At 48.4% G+C, this 20,996-nt stretch overlaps 1 protein-coding gene across 3 annotated transcripts in view; it reads left to right on the top strand.

Annotated features, from left to right (window-relative positions):
• The window catches only part of osbpl3b (oxysterol binding protein-like 3b), a 63,813-nt gene that overhangs the window by 40,402 nt on the left and 2,415 nt on the right, over window positions 1-20,996 (top strand). For all 3 annotated transcript variants that reach the window (XM_088929166.1, XM_088929164.1, XM_088929167.1), the window contains exons 12-21: window positions 7,476-7,613; window positions 8,333-8,426; window positions 9,561-9,805; window positions 14,805-14,942; window positions 15,631-15,694; window positions 15,975-16,053; window positions 17,272-17,416; window positions 18,084-18,228; window positions 18,768-18,894; window positions 20,782-20,904. In XM_088929166.1, the coding sequence (XP_088785292.1) occupies window positions 7,476-7,613; window positions 8,333-8,426; window positions 9,561-9,805; window positions 14,805-14,942; window positions 15,631-15,694; window positions 15,975-16,053; window positions 17,272-17,416; window positions 18,084-18,228; window positions 18,768-18,894; window positions 20,782-20,904 (1,298 nt within the window). The remainder of the gene's footprint in view (window positions 1-7,475; window positions 7,614-8,332; window positions 8,427-9,560; window positions 9,806-14,804; window positions 14,943-15,630; window positions 15,695-15,974; window positions 16,054-17,271; window positions 17,417-18,083; window positions 18,229-18,767; window positions 18,895-20,781; window positions 20,905-20,996) is intronic.

Genomic DNA, 20,996 nt, shown 5'->3' with positions numbered 1-20,996 from the left:
TCACAGCTTACGTTCTATCAGTGCTTCCTTATTTCTGATGAGCAGAAATGTTTTCCTAGCTAAACCTGAATCTTTCCACAGTGCCCATTTCTATCAGATACCTGCTGGCGGGTCTGTGTTCAGAAAGAGACCAAGTCATTGGTTTGGCAAAGGAGATGTAACCGTGATGATAAACCACAGTCTGAGTCTGTCCTCTCTGGTAACCTGTTCAATCCCCACAGTTTCACGAGCTCTCAGTCAACACATTACAGCTCCTGCGCTCTTATTGAAGGCTGCGTTTTAATGCAGTCCTCTAAATGCTTGTATTCACACTGTACAGCCTTTGGAAATGAAATGGAATGCAGGGCAGAATCCCACTTAAGAAAATGTGATAAAATTGCAGAACGAATGTGTGTCTTTGGCCTCATGCTTCTTGTTTAGAGGACGTTCATTCTGTAAGCACAGAAACACGGAGCCTGGAATAGAGAGCATGGACTGGGTTCAGCAGCAATAATACTCACTCACATTGTGCTCTTTTCATGAGGGTCTTCAAGCAATTCATTGTCATCTGTTGTAAATAGCCTGCAGCAGGTGCAGCAGAGCCATCCCTGGAGTAAAGTGTATCTCTCTCCTCGATTGGGTCAGAGCTCGGGTAGTGGTAGTAGAAAATGCGATATCAATAGTACAAAGTGGTTACCCTTAGATTTATTGGAGTTGTGTACGGTAGCTTTTCCTAATTACTAGGGCTGTCCTGCATGTGGTTCCCAGAATGCTGTTTGCAGAAGCTGCCAGGCCCCATGGCACTGATTTAAGATGGGCTGGTGGAGTCAGGTAGCAGCCCTGTCCCAGCCTTTGTTCCCGGAGAGTCTGAACTCCCCGCACTGCTCCAGGGGCAGACGTGCTTTAAACCTGCCGTAGCCACTCCGCCCCAACATCACATCCCGAGCTGGAAGTGGAAATACGACAGGGAACGGAGCAGCCAGCGTTGCTCTCGCGCTGGATCGCTGCCACACCAGAATGAAATATTAGTCCTCCACAGATGGCAGGTTCATTCAATATTTAAAACACTGAAAGCTGCCCTTTTAATACAGCGAGGCTTTAGTGTTTGCCAGGTATCTCTGCCTCGCAGAGGGGCTGGGGAGCAGCTGGTATCCGAGTGAGTGCTGAGTGCGCTGTAGGAGCACAGAGGGAGGCTGCCTGTCTGACTCACCAGCCTGCCCTCCTGCCCTCCTGCCCCCCGTCTCCCTGCCCTCCTGCCCCCCTGCACTCCTGTCTCCCTGACCACCTGCCCTCCTGCACACCCACCCTCCAGAACAGCCATGCTTAATAAAGGGACTAATGTTATTCATAGTTTAAAGTTAGCTTTATTTTATTGTTAAAAATATTTTCTCTTTCAAGATACTGTAAGATTGAGGTAATCAATACCGGTTGCCATGATGCCAAGACATTACTGTAAATGAAAGCAATCAAGGGGATAAGTAAGCATCCTGTACTGAATTCATGTTTATTTCAGTAACTGTTGAGCTATTCAGAGAATTGTATAACTTAATATAATTTATACAATAGTTCTGGGCTCATGCAGTATTTTTAAATCTGCTAAGAAGCGGGATTTGATGCATTCTTAATCAGGGCAGTCATTGTTATTCAGTAACGAGGGCACAGTCTATTTCGGCATTCGTGAGGCATGAGTGCTGTTTCACCTGGCCGACTCTCCTCCTGTCTCAGGTGCTCACACTGGCGCGGGCTGGCAAGGTGCACAGCGCAGGCCCTCTCTGGCATGCAGGTGTCAAGGGGAGCCTCTGAAGCCCACACAGCGCGCTGCCCGCATGCAGCAGGGGCTCACTGCGGGGGGCTGCCCTTGAGCTGACCTGCTCTGCTCTAGGTGGTAGTTTCTGATTGGTTCAGTATCACACACACATGAACGCTTATCAGTGTTAAAGCCTGTGTGGTCTGTCATGTGGGTGGAGTTTGCATCACTGAGGAATAAAATACCATACAGCTGCTGCAGTTATTTGTAATTATTTGTTGCTATTTAGGGTGATGTTTGCTTTCAGATTCTTTCAATGTAAAGAGCTTTTTTTCCTGCCGAACATTCATTTGCTAGGCCAGGGTTCCTTTGCAGAAATGAATCTGATCTCCATCTGGAGGTGGGTGTTCCTTAAAATATCCCGTGCAATATCTTCTGTCACTTAATGGTATTTTTAACATTTTAATGGTCCTTCCTTCTGTGCATCACAAAACAGAAGACTGTGTACCCAAAGCCTGAAGAGACTATTTGCTTTATATTTTAGGTGTTTAGCACAAATATATTTATAGAAACATGGGCTATGCCAACAAGATGCTGATCACTGTATTTCAGTTTGGAGACTCTTGTTAACAATTGCTTATTTACCTAGTATTTGAGACAGAATGTCTCACTTTATTACCAGAGCGCTGCTGCTCTGATTTAGGGCTGTATTCCTACCCTTTATGTGTTTAGAAGAGTATTTTTAATTAATTGAATTTCACACACCAGTGGATGCCAGTCAAATATCTTCACTTTACAGTGGGACATCATAGTCAAAAACCTGAAATGGAACAGAGGTTGTGACACCATTTATAAAAAAAAAGCCAACAGAGACTTTTTTTCTGTGGGAGCTCAGCTGTTTTAAGGTACTGTAGATCAGTCTATTTTAACACTTCTCTGCAAGTCATTTGTTAACATACTGTCTTGCTAGTTGATTTGGCAACATCAGAACTGGTAATTATGTTTGGGGAAAATTAGAGAAATTAAGAAGCAAAATAATTGGACCAAATCAATTGAAATATCTCCTATAAACAAAGGGTAGTAAAGGAGGCCAAGAGCATCATGGAGTGTGTGTGTCTCACCCCTTCATTGTGAATTTACAATACTCCCAGACAATTTTCAATCTGTTCTTTCATTCTGACGTTCACCACAGCAGGTGACGCCACACTGCTTTGCCATCAGTGAAACCATGTTAGAGAGAGCCTGCCTCGTGTTTAAGGAATGACAAAACATGTCAGAAAGCTTCACTCACCTCTGCCAGGGGGAGGAAGACAACTCTGTGGCCCACAGTCTGCACAGTGCTGTCGTGTCTCGCTGGCTTGTAAACCGGAATCACAGGGGCTGTGACTGTGGCGGGCAAAAGCCTGAAAATAGAAAACTATGAAATTAAAATATGGGGGGGGGGCATCTACTCAGATTTACCACACCTGCCCTGGGAGCTGCATGACAAAAACTAGACAGGCCTCACCAGGAAACTGACAAACTGAGCACCATTCTCTCTGCTTTCTTTGGTGTGCCAGCATTTCCTGGAGGGTAACCAGAGGAAATGCTCTTTTTCTTTTTCTGTTTTATTATCTTTCGGTTCCGATTTTACCCTACGAGAAGCCCCTGGCTCCGTTCTTGTTTTCTTCGGAGTGATGCAGGAGCGCTTTTCTGTGTGTATTCTGAAGGGCGCATGTTACCTACAGTGTTTTTAGGTTCTTGACTGAGTTAATTAATTTTGCATCAATTGAGGGCAAACGTTCCACTCACCCCTGCTTGTCGCCTGATGTCAATAAAAAGCCACACTGACTCAGGTATGGAGAACCCCTGTGTCCGTTCACACAGAGCAGAAAGCAGGTGACACCGCGCTGCCTGGCCCCTCTGCCAGGTGCACTCAGTGATCTTGGATCGGTATGTCATTGCGTGCGTTTGTATCCCTCTGCACTTAGGCTTTTCTTCTCACTGCTGTCTGCATATCATAAAATAAGTGTATGAGATTTAGATGAGCTTAATGTTTAAAAAAAGTATTTGTCATTGGACATACAGAGGATGGGGGATGGGTTACCATACTAGCTGAACAGATCCCATCCTTGGAGCAGTAAATTGTGGTTTTGAGCTGACAGCTGAGGAAAACGAATTCTCCTCACTGCAAAACGGGGTGCTGAACAGGTTCCACACAGCTGCAGACGCTAACTGGCTTACTAATGCTCTGGAGGCCGGATAACGCACTAAACCCCTGGTTCCTGTCCTAATGCTCTGTGGGAGGTGCAGCTGTTACACAGTCTGTAACACAGTCTTCAGGACTGTGACTCAGTTTCCACTCGGTCTTGTCCACATCTTCTGTTGTGACCCAAGACACAAGCATTGAACCTCCAAGCCCACCAGACCTATGCTGGCAGTAACACAAGGAGTAAGTGCTGCACCTTGCAGAAATGACACACAGGATGCCACGCAGCCCTTTGATTTCACAGCTCGTGTTGCTAATTGTGCTGTGGCTGTGTTGCAATTCAGTAGTGGTTTCTCAAGTGTGCAGAATGTATTTGTGATTCAACAAGATATTGAATCACTTCTTCCAAATTCTGAGAGAGAGTGGGTTGCTTGCTTTCTTCTTTTAGAGGGAAAACACGTCCACCCCAGCTTTGTCAGATAGTGGTGTATGGTGATGTCATTGCAGGATATCGCTGTTGTGAATCATCGTTACTCCTTTCAGCCCAAACCAGCCCAGTACAGAGAGCTGAGAGTCCAGGATAATAGACCTGCCACTGGACCAGATGGGGATTCTCCACAGGCTGGAGTGGCAGGGAAACTCTTTGTTTACTGTCAGATGGTCTCGCATGGTCTTGTGTTTGCTCTGAGCCAGTGTCTGCACACTGTCACTCCAGCGACAGTGACGTCTCGTCAGTGACATCTGACAAGACCAGTTTCAGCCACCCCCTCTCCCCTCCTCTTAAAGATAAATGAGCTACTCTGAACCCCCAGCGCTAGGCAGCAATCCCGATGTCACGACAAGGTCCGCATACTGCGGCCTCCTCAGGAAGACTCCATAAGTATTATCATAGCAGAAAACAGGATTTCAGAAAGTTATAAATTATAAAGGCTTTTAAAGGCTTTTAAATCTTTCATTCTCCAGGACTACCTGCTTGTTTTACCATCTTTGATCATAGATGTCGGAAATGGTTTGTGTGATTTGTTTTTTTTATCTGCCTTTAAGTTTTTGTGTGACATGTTGTGGTCAAATCCACTCGGATTCGTTTCGTTGTGAACTGTATGTTCCCTGATGGAAGAGAGCACAATCTAGAGGTACAAGGCCTACGATGCCTGATTAACTGAGGCCTCTGCCACGGCCCAGGAATCGAGTGGGTTTGAACATCTGTCCATCATACGCTATATCTAAACACAGATGACTGTAATAGATTAAAATTTAGAAGTTTGTCAGTGTGCTGAATAGTGTACAAAACTATACCAGGCCCTGCGTTCCACAATTTTGACCTGCTAATAGATTTTTCTCCTTCTGATTCAAACCTCAATGCCAGAAATATTAGTTCAAACCTTAGATAAAAAATACAGAATGCGCTGTAAAATAATCTGTGCTTTTCCCTGCTGTTTTAACACTTTTGGATTTCCCTGTGTTGTTCTTGCTACTTTGTTGAAATGGATTTGGATGCATCACAGACAATCAATTTCAGTTTAAGTGTGGTTTCTTTAAAAAGTCATTCAAGAGTGAGTACTGTAGGTCTCTTCCAGTTATCAGTCTCCAGGTATTAAGACCCTAACTGTTCAATAAGCTTTTTATCTTGTTGTGCTGATTAACGTTTGTCATCAATAGAGGGTTATTAGAATGTTTGGTCTCCACTGTGAAAGAGATACATACTTTATGTGACTCCTGCTTTGCACCAGGAGTAGGATATTGTCCTGTGGGACTCGTGCCCCAGTGTCTGTTCGCTGGTCTCTCAGCCCTAGATGTCTCAGTTTGGGGTTGAAGTGGGCGAGTACAGTTTCCATGGTGTAGCTGCCACCTTCCCTCATGAACTCGGCTGTCACAGGTGCAGCCTGAGGCTGTGTTGTGCTGCTGGGCTGTTGATCCTGCAGGCTGGGCAGCCTGTGAGTGCTGGGACCTGAGCAGTGTAGCTGTGCAGCCAGGCTGCCCTCAGTCATGCAGGTGGAGCTCAGTGGAGGCTGGAGCAGCACACCTGGTGTCCAGTCTGTGTTCAGGAGACTAGGACAGGCAGGCAGCCCAGCGTCCAGTCTGTGTTCAGGAGACTAGGGCAGGCAGGGCAGCCTGTGAGTCCCGGGACCTGAGCAGTGTAGCTGTGCAGCCAGGCTGCCCTCAGTCATGCAGGTGGAGCTCAGTGGAGGCTGGAGCAGCACACCTGGTGTCCAGTCTGTGTTCAGGAGACTAGGACAGGCAGGCAGCCCAGCGTCCAGTCTGTGTTAAGGAGACTAGGGCAGGCAGGGCAGCCTGTGAGTCCCGGGACCTGAGCAGTGTAGCTGTGCAGCCAGGCTGCCCTCAGTCATGCAGGTGGAGCTCAGTGGAGGCTGGAGCAGCACACCTGGTGTCCAGTCTGTGTTCAAGAGACTAGGGCAGCGAGGCAGCCCAGCGTCCAGTCTTTGTTCAGGAGACTAGGGCAGGCAGGGCAGCCTGTGAGTCCCGGGACCTGAGCAGTGTAGCTGTGCAGCCAGGCTGCCCTCAGTCATGCAGGCGGAGCTCAGTGGAGGCTGGAGCAGCACACCTGGTGTCCAGTCTGTGTTCAAGAGACTAGGGCAGGCAGGCAGCCCAGCATACAGTCTGTGTTCAGGGGAGTAGGGCGGGCGGGCAGCCTGTGAGTGTTGGGACCTGAGCAGTGTAGCTGTGCAGCCAGGCTGCCCTCAGTCATGCAGGCGGAGCTCAGTGGAGGCTGGAGCAGCACACCTGGTGTCCAGTCTGTGTTCAGGAGACTAGGGCAGGCAGGCAGCCTGTGAGTCCTGGGACCTGAGCAGTGTAGCTGTGCAGCCACGCTGCCCTCAGTCATGCAGGTGGACCTCAGTGGAGGCTGGAGCAGCACACCTGGGGCTTCCATTGCTCTTCACGAGGGGTCTGGGCTCACGGCCTCTCAGATCATGGCCTGTCCTTAATAGACTGTGATTGATTTTAAGATTTTGTGATGTTGGAAATTAATAGTCAGACATTGTGCAGACTTAGTTCACTCTCCAGCATAGCTGCAGCACACTGGTGTTGTTCACTTGATTATCAGGGCAATATCTGACATTCCACATGTTAAATCACCCCATCGCCTCTGTCACTAATGAGGTGATTAGTGCTTACGCAATGCTCAGAGTCACTGAGTGTAGCCTGCTCAATCATGAATGATCAAATAATCAAAAGGCTGTGAAAAGGTTTCCAAAATACTTCTGAAGAATAAATATGCATGAAGTGAAAAATTCCTTCTGATGCTCCATATACTTTGCTTATTTCATGTGACCAGAATTTCTCCAAATATTTTGCTAAGCTAGAAGTCAGCTGTGTTCAAACCCACAAGATCAGCTTGAAGACTCTGTGCAGAACACGAGAACAATACTCAATCTTTGCAAAACGTTGGTGCTTTATCCTTCTTCAACAATATTTCTCAGATTAAAAGCACATTCCCTTTTATATCACTCCAGGGTTCACTGAAAATGTGTAGCGATGACATTACCTTGTCCTCCTTTTTGCATGGAGTTGCATGAGTGGACGTGTTTTGTTGCCCTTCAGAAGCAGGACTCGACGGACGGCAGCCGGCCCCTGGTCCACCAGGCGTCCAACGAGAGCCGCGCCTCTGTGACGGAGTCGCTGTCCGAGTTCTTTGACGCTCAGGAAGTGCTGCTGTCCTCCAGCTCCTCGGAGAACGAGGTGAGGGAGGCTGGAGCGCCTCGTGTTGCGTGTCTGCAGGTGCCTTTGAGAACTCAAACCCCCAGGTGCGTCCTGTCCGGTTAGAGCGATGAGAGAAGCTCAGGTTGAGCAAATTTGTTTGATGTCATTTTAGCTGTTCAGCCCAGAGACTCTGCATGTTAACCGCCCTTCCAGCCTGCGCTTTTGTGAAGCAGTAGAGCAGAAATGCCTCAGAGCTAAGCAAAATGCAATCCCCCTGTCCACAGTTGTGCACTAGAAGTGAAAGAGAAAGCGGTTGTGAAAGAGTGTTTTCAAGTTCAGAAGAAGGGCTGGAGGGAATCCACTGAGCTGAAGCAATGATGTCATTTTTTGTTGGATTCAAAGTCGTGATGAAATTGCCATAATACTGATTCGTTTTAGTTTTAAAACTAGAAGAGCAGAATCAGTCGCAAGAAGACAGCAGTGTCCTGGCCCAGTCCAGGCTGTTCACTGGGTCCCAGTTTATACCCATCAGTTCGGGCTGTGACGAATGAAGTCAGAACTTCCACCTAAAAGATTCAGACCACAGGTCTCAGGCCTTCTGCTGTAGCATCTCCGTGGTCATACATGTTTGAAGGTGGATTTTGAGTGATGCTCAGCTGAAAGGTGTATTTATCTGTCACAGAAAGGATGCTGTGCGCTCATTGACAGCCTGATATAGTAATAATTTGCTAATAACACATCTTGTCTTCCTCTTCCAGGCCTCTGACGATGACTCATACATCAGTGACATAAGTGACAACATCTCAGTGGACAACTATAGCAACGAGGCTGAAAACGAAAAACACAACCCAAGTAAAAAGCAAATGGCTTCCTTTTGAACTACAGGATTATCAATCCTTAATGAGTGAGCTAAGGAAAGAGAAAGTGGAGTTCTCAAGGGGATGAAAAGATTTTGGGCTTTAATCAGGAACAAAGAGTGCTGAGTTTGTGTTCAACACTGTCAAATACTCAGCCTTCTGAAATGAAAACTGACGACTTTTAAAAGCTGCTTCTCAGTGTTTTCTTTGCCCACAGAAGTGACAGATTCTGATAAATTTTTTAGGTTCGTGGTGAATAGTTTTGCTTATGTAGAGTGGAGACAGAATAGCCATGAAAATCCCAGACCACATATAATTTTGTCAGATGTGTACATGTGTGAGGAAGGGTAAGGACAGTGTCGATCAGCATTTCTTGACTCGCTGTTCCACTCCTGCTTCCTGTCACTAATCTTTGACCCAGTCTTCAGCTGGGAAGATATTTGTGTTTGAAAAAGCGTTAACCTTTAAGATGGGCAGAAGTGAAAGATCAGAATGTAGAACTGTTTCCAAGTGCGGGTAACAAAACCACAAGTGTGTCAGATCCTCAAGCAGGAGCTACACTGATTCCACGAGATCCGCATGGGCTCAAAAACTCCTCCAGAGCTGCTGAACTGCAGTCCGCACACCCAGAGCAGGGTAGCTCATCACTTAGCCCATTGCAGAACAGCAATCCCATCCCATCCCATTCTCCACCTCTGCATTTCTGTGCGCCAGAGGCAACGACAGAGTGCCGTTTCTGAGCATAGAATCCTATGAACCATTTATTATTCAGTTAGTCTAAATAATGTGAGTACATAAATACTTGCACAAAATTATTCTTTTTGTGCTTGATGTTTTAGTGGAGCGTATTTATTACTCTGTCCAGGTGCACATGGACACCCACTTGGCCTTCCCGATCCTGCGGAGTGCTGCCCTGTTCATTACAGTGTGACCTTCCAGAGCTGTGGCTTTTTGTGCAAAGTGAACAACACGAGTGTGGTTTGAATGTTCGATTGCATTGCTGGGGAAAGCGAGAGGGCCGTGGAAGTGAATGGTGACTGATGTTAATGTGCTCCTCGTGCTCGGGCTGGTTTTTCTCCCCGGGGTGAGAGCAGGTCTGACCGCGGTGCTCTGTGGTACCCTCCTCCAGGCTGTGCTCAGAACGGAGCGGCCCCGCTGGCGAGGAGGACCTGCCTGCTGGCTCCGGGCCCCAATACCAGCAACATCAGCCTGTGGAACATCCTGAGGAACAACATCGGCAAGGACCTGTCCAAGGTGGCCATGCCAGTGCAGCTCAACGAGCCCCTGAACACGCTGCAGCGGCTGTGCGAGGAGCTGGAGTACAGCGAGCTGCTGGACAAGGCTGCCGAGACACAGGACCCCTTCGAGCGCATGGTGAGCTGGTCACCCTCTCCTCTCCTCTCACTGAAGTCCCTCTCTCTCTGGTGAGCTGGTCACCCTCTCCTCTCCTCTCACTGAGGTCCCTCTCTCTCTGGTGAGCTGGTCACCCTCTCCTCTCCTCTCACTGAAGTCCCTCTCTCTCTGGTGAGCTGGTCACCCTCTCCTCTCACTGAAGTCTCTCTCTCTCTGGTGAGCTGGTCACCCTCTCCTCTCCTCTCACTGAGGTCCCTCTCTCTCTGGTGAGCTGGTCACCCTCTCCTCTCACTGAAGTCCCTCTCTCTCTGGTGAGCTGGTCACCCTCTCCTCTCCTCTCACTGAAATCCCTCTCTCTCTGGTGAGCTGGTCACCCTCTCCTCTCCTCTCACTGAAGTCTCTCTCTCTTGGGGGGCTGGTCACCCTCTCCTCTCCTCTCACTGAAGTCCCTCTCTCTCTGGTGAGCTGGTCACCCTCTCCTCTCCTCTCACTGAAGTCCCTCTCTCTCTGGTGAGCTGGTCACCCTCTCCTCTCCTCTCACTGAAGTCCCTCTCTCTCTGGTGAGCTGGTCACCCTCTCCTCTCACTGAAGTCCCTCTCTCTCTGGTGAGCTGGTCACCCTCTCCTCTCCTCTCACTGAAATCCCTCTCTCTCTGGTGAGCTGGTCACCCTCTCCTCTCCTCTCACTGAAGTTCCTATCTCTCTGGTGAGCTGGTCACCCTCTCCTCTCACTGAAGTCCCTCTCTCTCTGGTGAGCTGCTCACCCTCTCCTCTCCTCTCACTGAAGTCCCTCTCTCTCTTGGGGGGCTGGTCACCCTCTCCTCTCCTCTCACTGAAGTCCCTCTCTCTCTTGGGGGGCTGGTCACCCTCTCCTCTCCTCTCACTGAAGTCCCTCTCTCTCTTGGGGGGCTGGTCACTCTCTCCTCTCCTCTCACTGAAGTCCCTCTCTCTCTGGTGAGCTGGTCACCCTCTCCTCTCCTCTCACTGAAGTTCCTATCTCTCTGGTGAGCTGGTCACCCTCTCCTCTCACTGAAGTCCCTCTCTCTCTGGTGAGCTGGTCACCCTCTCCTCTCCTCTCACTGAAGTCCCTCTCTCTCTGGTGAGCTGGTCACCCTCTCCTCTCACTGAAGTCCCTCTCTCTCTGGTGAGCTGGTCACCCTCTCCTCTCCTCTCACTGAAGTCTCTCTCTCTCTGGTGAGCTGGTCACCCTCTCCTCTCCTCTCACTGAAATCCCTCTCTCTCTGCTGAGCTGGTCACCCTCTCCTCTCCTCTCACTGAAATCCCTCTCTCTCTGGTGAGCTGGTCACCCTCTCCTCTCACTGAAGTCTCTCTCTCTCTGGTGAGCTGGTCACCCTCTCCTCTCCTCTCACTGAAGTCCCTCTCTCTCTGGTGAGCTGGTCACCCTCTCCTCTCCTCTCACTGAAGTCCAGTTTTCAGAAATCTTATAATACAGACACATCTAAATACAGTAACATGCAAATGATGTTCAGTTTGGGTGGCAAGGTGGTGTAACAGGAAGCACGACTGCCCCACAGCTGCAGGATTCTGTGTTATTGATCCAGGGAACTCACCCAGCCCTTTTCTGGTTCTGGCCATGCTCTTTGTTTTCAGCCCACCTCCCAGAGACATGCAGGTCACTGTGGATTAGACACAGGAGATCTCACACAGGAGGTGGAGCCACCTGGGCTCAACTGGACAAGTGACCTTCTCTCGCATGTGGCCTTTCTGACACTAGTCCAGTCTAAGAGATGTGTAGACATCTTTTTTAAGTGGATCAACTGGAAAAGGGTAGGCATCAGCAGAAGGGGTCATTAAAAATGTATGTTCTTTAGAGAAGCTTGACAGGTTTGTCTCCATTTTAATGGAAAGACATGAGATAATAATGACTTATTGTAGATAGCAGAGCATTTGTCTGGCAGGTGGCTGTAGGTCTCTGTGGGACTAGGGCTTTCTGCTGTTTTCTCAAGACCATGCTCCAGAAATGAGAAGAGAGATTTCAGTCCTGAAAAATTGGGTTGCTTATAGTCAGAGGTTGTCCCTGGGTATCTTATCGTACAAATCACGGTTTTAAAGCGTAAATTCTGCAGCACCCAATTTAATTTTTTTCCTGCATTTAAGGTTCATGAGTGAGCAGTGAAATATTACTGCTCTGGACATACAGACATTACTGTGTAGTACAAGCTGTACCCTAAAATAACATATTCTGTAGTATCAAGCCTGACCCTTGAACAGCACATGCTTGAGAATAACCTGGATGTTTTGGCTCTTCACAGAGTCACAGGCCAGTAAAAACACTTGTACGTGCTGTAAATAATAGGTGGTTTTGAAAATAATGATTTCTGAAATCATATTCCCATATCTGTGGAATTCATATTGTGATGCATACAGTATGAGCCAGGGCAGTCAGTGTTATTGACTTAAAGCCCTGTCATGTCTGGAGGTTTTGCGCTCTGTGTTGTCCTGGCACAGGACTTTGAAGGTGCTGTTTCAAGAGTCAGGCTCACAGGGTGGTTGCAGCTCTTACTGAGCCAGAGTCCGCAGTGGCACTGGGCTCAGTCTTCAATCAGGCACAGCCTGTGCTCGCTGTAGAGGGGCCTCTGCTGAAGTATCTTGAACTTTATCTGTATGCAAGAATACATTTTAATGGAATGCAGTTTGTTGGATTCCTGCATATCTTTGAGAAACCTGAAGGTACAGAATTCATTGCAAAGGAGCTGTAGCTCAACCTTGAACCCAGACACCAGGGATCAGCACACAGACATATATCACCCAAAACACACACAGGCAGAGAGACACACACACACACCACACACAGGCAGAGAGACACACACACACCACACACAGGCAGAGAGCCATACACACACCACACACAGGCAGAGAGACACGCACACACCACACACAGGCAGAGAGACACGCACACACCACACACAGGCAGAGAGATAAACAGACACCACACACAGGCAGAGAGATAAACACACACCACACACAGGCAGAGAGACACGCACACACCACACACAGGAAGAGAGACACGCACACACCACACACAGGCAGAGAGCCACGCACACACACCACACACAGGCAGAGAGACTCACTGTTGTGGGAAATTCTTCATCAGAGGAGCAGGACACAGTCTTGTGCAGATTCAGTTTTAATGAGCTCAATAAGTTCAACAACGCACGCCAGGTCTGCCCCACAGAACAGACAAACTGCAAGGGTTTCCCAGCACAGTCAGAGGAAAGTTTGTTTCACAATCTGAGTGCTTGTCCTGTTCTTTGATATGTAATTACTTCTTGTCCAACTCTGTCTTGCTCTAGGTTCTGTCCTTTGATATGCAGCAGACATTGGTCTGGTTTATCCTGTTTGTGGGTGTTGTTCCTGTCTTTTATTATGTATAGTTAAGCCACTGGGGCTGCTAAGCTTTATGGCATCTTAGTGTAACTTTTGTTTGAGGCTAAATTAACAGACCCCACCAACACCTCTCACAATGTGCTTAAGTGGTGATACTTTGATGCTGGATAAGTGAGATATATACATGTCCCACTTCACTCACACACACACCAGACACACAGGCAGAGAGACTAACACACACAGGCAGAGATACAGTACTGTACACACAGCTGCAACAGGAACTGATATAAATTGCTGAGAATGGGAAAAGGATATATTCAGGTTTATTTATAAGCTGTCATAATGTTTGGAGTAACACTGCTGCATTTCCAAACACAAACTAAATATTTAAAGGCTTAGTAATTCTTTAAAATTACCATACCACAAATCAATTATGATCAGAACAGGTTATTTGGTCTAACAGCGATCCAAATTTTAAGCATTTATGCTTTGCAATGTGCCTATGCAGTTTTCTTTTTCCAATTAACTAATTCCAATTCCTTGTGTAAAAAAACGTTTTCTCATTTTCAGAATGGAATCTCCTAGCAAAATTCATGTTGTGCTCTAGAGTGGCACTTGTGCTTTCGGAGTTTGTAATGACAACTTTATTAAAAGCACAGTACCAACGACCCATCTACAGGAGTGCAGCCTGTGTGCCTGTCTCCATTTCCAGAGTTGCTCTAAGAAGTACTGCTGACAGGCACTTGGAAACAGCTAATAAATTAGCACCACCTAGTGGCCCACCAGCACCACTCACACAGCCTGGATTCACTGGACAGGCCCAGCTCAGCTTCCGAGACCTGACGAGGCTGGGCTTCCAAGTGAAAACACTGTTGCATTTCATAACTTGGTCATGCGTTCCTTAATGTAGTCACTGCAGTGCTTCAGTGTGCTTGCTGTCGCCTAAAACCAGTGAACCTTCTTGTCAAGGTTCAAGTCTGTTGGGTGAAAACAGAATGTCCCCTTCCCAGCATTTTTGCTTGGTGGCCGTTGCAGCTTTGTAAGCAGGACTGTCCACAGTTCTCATGTGCACTTCTCGGGTGCAGATCTCGGGGTGCAGATCTCGTGGTGCAGATCTCAGGGTGCAGTTCTCGGGTGCAGATCTCGGGGTGCAGTTCTCAGGACTGCACTCTTGACACTCTGTAAAGCAGCTGTATGTGAAGCTGCTTGTCCTGTTGAGGGCTGCAGCGAGCCAGAGCCCATTCCTTGGCCCGGGGTGCGAGCCGCGAGTGAGGGCACACTGCCGATCCCCTGCTGGAAGGGTCCCGAGAGAAAGGGGGCCAAGCAGGCCGTGTCTCTGGGAGGGGGGACACCAGAGCCTTCGGCAAGAGCCCACACGAGCACGAGGACAGCATGCAGAGCCCGAGATCGAACCCGGGGCCTGGAGCCGTGAGGCAGCTGTGCTGAGCAGCACACCGCTGGGCAGGCAGGGAGAGACCTTCACAGCACTTTAACTGCTTTAAAGAGCCAGGAGTCTGAATTCTCCGCAGCACAGTGTATTTACAGATCTGGAGAAATGTTTGAACAGGCTTTGCCTTTGTTTCCATTTAAGTTCTGGCTGAACTTATTTAAGTTCCTGATCGAAAGTGCCACCCCTTTTATTGAGCCATGCTGTTTTCTGTGTTTGCTCTCAGGTATACATAGCAACCTTTGCAATATCAGGATACGCGTCCAGTTACTACCGAGCGGGAAGCAAGCCCTTCAACCCTGTGCTGGGAGAGACGTACGAGTGCGACAGGCCCGACAGAGGCTTCCAGTTCATCGCAGAGCAGGTACCTCCTTCCCACACAGGCTCCTGTTAAAGCCTGCATGCTGGATGCTCCGTTCCAGAGAAAGGCAAGGAAACTGGGGAGAGACACGCTGGAGAACATTCACTGATGTTGCCTAGACTGGTTCTGTGTAATGGTCTCAACTTCACTCTCTGCAAGCTGCAGCATGCCAGGTGTGGCTGCGCTGCATTTGGCACTGTCCTGTTTCAGATTGGTGAGGCAACAGCAGAGCTGTCCAGTCCTGGTCCTGGAGCGGGTTTTCCAAGTCTGTTTGAAGCAGCTGGGAGAAGCTGATCAACTGGTCTAATTTAGCCAGTAGCAGTCTGATGGAGCTGCGTTGGCCTGTAGTGTAATAATAAGATCTACATAATCTGTCATCAGCTCTGATTATGTACAGATTATGTACTCTGATTATGTACACCAATTTCCTTCATTGGTAGAAGGTATTCCACTTTTGCAGTGGGGAAAATAGGTTTCCTGCGTGTACTGAAATATTGCAATTAGTGCACTGAGCTAGTGTGTTTTAAATTAGATACACAGTAGTTGTATTATTATCGTATTACAGTAGGTTAAATTAAGTTTTTAATTAGTGCTTAGGTTGTACCTTCTGTCCCGAGCCTGCAGGAACACTGTGTGCAGTGAATGTGTCTGTGACAGGCTGTAATTGTACTGTTGCTCATTTCTGTCTTAGGTCAGTCATCACCCACCTATTTCAGTGTGTCATGCTGAATCGAAAAACTTTGTCTTTTGGCAAGGTAAGTGAACGCTACTGCATGAAAATTGTTCTTTCCACTGCTCAACGTCTTAAGGACATTTGTAGTATAAAGAAGATTTAGTCAGATGTCAAGAACGTCAGCTTGTGCACAATGTTGGCCAGTTGTGTATCCCGTCAAATTTAGAAATAAAGTTTTTAAACAATAGTGCTCTGTAAGACATGAAACCGGCCCAGCGGGGACCAGGCTCAAAAACAAGCGTGTGACTTTCCAGCTCAGGGAACGGTGCTGAGCTCGGCTGGGTTCTGCTTTCTCATTTCAGACATGAGATGGAAAAACAAATTCTGGGGAAAGTCCATGGAGATCGTTCCTGTTGGGACAACACATGTGATGCTGCCAGCGTAAGTCCCAGTCCAGACCGGCCGGACGGCCTTGGGCCCCAGCACTGCTGGCCCGGGTGTCTGGGGCTGGACCTTGGTCTACAGTACTTTGCAGATTCTTTCACCAGCACCAGACCATAAAAAGACACATTCTCAATTCACAACTTCAGTGTTGTGACGTAAAAATAGGTTTCCATCTTTAAACTCCGCTTGCGACACTTTAGATTAATTATCATTTAAAGGGTTGTGGGAGTCTGGGACACGACTCCCAGCCGTGTGGATGAAGCTGATATTCTGGATCCTTTTAAGAAAGGGTCTCTGGAGGAGATCTTGGGATCAATTAGCTAACGACTACCAAACAGACCAGAAGGGCCACATGGCTCCTCTCGTGACCTTTCTCACAGTAGGTCTTCCAGTAGACATTATTATATACGGGAGCACCTTTAAAAGAGCACACTGTTATGTCAATGTCTCTGTCGTCCTGCTGCCTGGAGTTGTGGTAAATGTGGCCACAGGACTGTGAGACAGACAGGACTAGAGAACGTATCTCAACGGGCGCCCAGCCTGGCAGCAGGCACGGCCTTCCGAGCCCAGCCCCATGCTCAGCTCAAGCAAGACCGTTCCAGGAATAAATTGTGCCTTTACTGATTTGAAACGCAGGATGGCGCTCGTGTTCCTGAAGTACACCCGCAGTGGTGTGGATTTTGCATCGCTGCCATTTTGCGCGCATCTGGGCTCCCGGGAGCTGTTTTTACGCAGACAGTGGAGGAGCGTCGTGAAAGTTCCTCAGTGCCTCTCGGCGCTAGCAGCCCTTCTGGTTAATTATTCATCAGGCAGAGGAGGCTCTTTTGCTGGCTGCTGACTCTCCTGCTGCGCCTCTTCTCTCGCAGGCCTGGATACATCATAGATGAGCCAGGGAGCTGGTATTGATAAAGCAGAGGCACGGCTCCCCCATTCCTGCCTCCCACCTCCCTCGCTTCCCTTCTGAATCACCCCCACCTGGGGCTCCCTGTCAGAGCTCAGCCTCAGGACCTCCCAGAGGGGCGGCCGCTGAAACTGTGCGATTCGCAAGGCAGAACGAGTGGAGTGCATGCCGTCAGGGGAGGGTTTACCCTGGACCGCGTCCTGGCTCTGCTGAGACGGGCATTGGGTTTGAACTCTTCATCGGGCACTTTCCAGAGCGGAATGGCACGGTGTGGGTTAAACTTCTCTGTGCCCGACTGTCCCTTCCCACTGTAGGTTTGGAGACCACTACGAGTGGAATAAAGTGACGTCGTGTATCCACAACATCCTGAGCGGGCAGCGCTGGATAGAGCACTACGGGGAGATCTCCATCAAGAACAGCAGCAGCCACGCCTGCCAGTGCAAAGTCACCTTCGTCAAGGTAGGAGCCGCCCTCCTGCGCGCCACCAGGCCCAACCGCGCAGGCCCAGCGCTCGCGGGCCGCAGCCGTCCAGCTGGCACTGAGAGGGCGCTTACGGTCTCCGCCGCAGGTGCAGGCAGCCCTCCGTTTAGGAACGGAATTCCTTCTAAGAAAACCGTTTCTTAAGGTTGAAAATCTGTAAAAATCCAGAATGAATTTTTGAATCGGGTACATGTTTACGGACTTCACTGTAGGGAGAATTCATAAACCAGTAATTCGCAAATCGAGGGGTGCCAGTATGAAGGGTTAGTATCACCCAGACCCCCAGACTCTCAGACTCCTAGACTCCCAAGCCATCAAATTCCCAGACTTCCAAAGCCGCAGACCCCCAGACTCCCAGAGCCCCAGATTTTGCGGATTTTGTCCGTTAAATCCAAAGTGCGTTACTCCGAGGGTTTACTGAATGTTGTGTGGCGTGTGCCTTCATACCGCCATCTGCTGGACAATACCAAATGCTGCATTGGTGAAGCCTGAGATAATCCTGTTTCATTTGACAATTTAGAGTAGAGTTAATTAATGTAGAAGAATGTCCTTTCTCATTTGAACTTTTTACTTCTTCTGTCTCAGTCTAAATTATTATTCCAAATTGATTTTGCTGCTGTCCGTTCTTTCTGCCGCTGGCCTGCAGGCTAAGTACTGGAACTCCGGCGTTAATGAAGTCGAGGGCACAGTTACAGACCACAGGGGCAAGGCAGTGCACAGGCTGTTCGGGAAGTGGAATGAGGCAGTGTACTCCGGCGAGCCGCCCAACACCACGTGCGTCTGGAGGACAAGTGAGTGTCTGCTGGGATACAGCTGTACGTCCTGCCCGCTGTGAACTTCCGTTAGCTCAGTGACGTCATTAAGACAGTGGTTCCCAATCCTGGAGCCCTCCATCACACAGTCAGACCCTTCATTGACTTAATAATAAGACTGATTTGAGCTGTTTGTTCCCAGCTCTTATACCTGTTGGAACTTGAGCCGTTGTATTTCAGAAGTGAAATACTGACACATCCCAGACTTGTGGCTAGAAACAAACTGCAAGTGTTCCAAAGCCACAGACAGCTGTTACTTTTATTAGAGTTCATTAAGCATGACATATCTGACTCCATTGCATCCGCAGTACATACAGTATCTACAGTATACGTGTCTAGAAAAGAACACCTTTCAGGTTTATGGTGCATTTTAAGAGTAGGATAGAATTACAATTCACACATTTCCAGCCCTCTCAGCATTGTGCAAGAGCAAGAGCTCATTCATATTTTTTCCCATAATATATATATAACAGGTCCCGATGTAATGTCTGATTCTGTTTTTTTATGTCTGTTTTAAGATTCAATGCCTGATGATTATGAGCAGTACTATGGATTCACTAAATTTGCCATGGAGCTGAATGAACTCGAATCTGCAACAAAATTGCTCCTGCCACCCACTGACACCAGACTGAGATTAGACCAAAGGTGAGAATCTTTAATGACAGCAGGCCTGGGCCAGAGCTCACAGTCCAGGGACACAGTAAACTCACTGTGCTGCTCACTTTACTGGGTGAGCTGTGCACAGCTCTCTGCATGGCCTTCACTGGGGCTGTCAGTGTTCACTTTATGTGCATGCTTCAACTACAGTCTGCTTGTAACTGAAGAGGGGTCATCTCACTGCCTCCTGCACTATGAGGGAGTGCACTCTCTGCCTTGCTGTGCATTAAGATTGCAGTAATTTAACAAACAAGGATCAGCACTCAGCCTCCATTACTCTGAAAAAAGTAATAAAACTCAAGAAAAGAGAACACTTGAATGCATGAGTCAACCTGCAGTAATGGGAGTCCTGTCTGCAGGTGGCGCTGTTGGTGCTTTGTCCTTGTGGACTGACCATGCCTCTGGTTTTGTGTGAGACATGATGTGAGGATAGATGGAATTAGAACACAGACTTTTAGAGCGAATTTTTGAGAGAAATAAAAACTGCATCACATATTCTTGCAGCTCTACAATCTGTCGAGACCTCCTGTCCTGCTGTATGAGGATGTTGATAGATCAGAGATCCGCAGCACAATTAGTCTTAACGGCATTTCCTCAATGTCTTAATGAATGAGGCCCTCCTGCCAGTGAATTAGAGGCACTTAACCCCACAGGAGAAGAACTCCTCATCTCCCAGCAGGCCCGTGCCCTTGGGAAGCACGCATTCCGACAAGTACCTGTGTTCACAACACTTTCAGTACAAACAGCTCTCGTCCCACCGCAGCGTCCCCTTCCTGGTGCTGTTCAGTCGTTTCGGATGGTGAAATGAGATCCATTGTTCTCAGCCCAGAAGCATTTTTTTCTGCATTTCATTCTCTCTTTTTGATTGATAGAAAATTGTATTTCAGTGTTGTCCCCTGATCAATTAAGGCTTTATTTTTCCTGACAAAGACAGCAGCTTAAAAGAGAGGAATGAAGGGTGAAAAAGCTGTTGTGTACAGTATGTGTGTTTGTAAAGTTCTTTAGGCTGTACTATATTTCTTATTTTTTAATCTTTTATATTCAATGTGAAGAAATGTCTTATTAGCATCTAGGAAGTATTTCAGAAGAAATACAAGCCCTTTCTCAGGTGCTTCAGAGCACCTGGCTCGTTCTAAACTGTGGTAGGAAAAGTGCTTGGGCTTCATTTCGTCACATTGCTTGAATGGGTACAGAATAACAGCTTCCCTCTGCTGCTTCACAGTGCATATAAACAGGCTGCATAAGATAAGAAACGTGAAGCTGCTGAAGGTGCTGTGTGTGTTGACGTTCAGTAACACATCGTTCAGTAACAACTCTTAAAAGTGCCAGAGGTGCCACTGTAGCTTCCACATGGCATGCGGATTAAACGCCAGGGCTCCAGAAGAGCACAGTGGGGTGCTGTGACATGCCTTTGCAACCTCATCATCCCACGGCTCAAGCAGAGGAGGCAGGGAGTCATCTTTTCTTCTAGCCCCTGCTCAGTAACAGCTCCTACAGAATATAGTCCGCAGCCCAGTGGGCGCCTGCAAACCATTATGTTCCCAAATAACAGAGTTCCCTGCCGAAGAAGGAAATAAACACTTTGTGTCCTCTTCAGCCAGGCTCCCATAGTAACCTTCTGAAACAACCCCACAGCGCCAAAGAGTCTGAAATTTCACAAACATTTCACAATAAATTGCATCAACGTGCTCTGGCTGAAGATAAAGGAGATGGTTCCTTAAGACCCCTGTAAGTGGGAAGGCGGAGAGATTCCGTTTTTATTGCTGCCCGCCAAAGTGTGCTTCCCGTTATCCGGGTTCCCTGATTCCCGGAGGGCCGGCGAGAGCCAGGCTCGGCACTTCGTTCCCGCGGTAACCGACCCCGTGCCTGCCGCAGGCTGCTGGAGGAGGGGAACGTGGAGGCCGCCGAGGTGCAGAAGCAGCGGATCGAGCAGCTCCAGAGGGACCGGCGCCGGGTCCTGGAGGAGAACAGCATGTGTCACCAGCCCCGGTTCTTCTGGTGAGCAGAGCCGCCCCGCGTCCTCACAGCTCCTCAGGGCTCTCTGTGCTGCGCTGCAGTGCTGAGGGCCGCTGCTGCACTCCAGCCTGGTG

Source organism: Atractosteus spatula, chromosome 12 (genome assembly GCF_055471065.1).
Source record: "Atractosteus spatula isolate fAtrSpa1 chromosome 12, fAtrSpa1.hap1, whole genome shotgun sequence".
Taxonomy (NCBI): domain Eukaryota; kingdom Metazoa; phylum Chordata; class Actinopteri; order Semionotiformes; family Lepisosteidae; genus Atractosteus; species Atractosteus spatula.
Note: the sequence above shows the minus strand (reverse complement) of the source record. Positions and strands in the feature narration are given on the sequence as shown.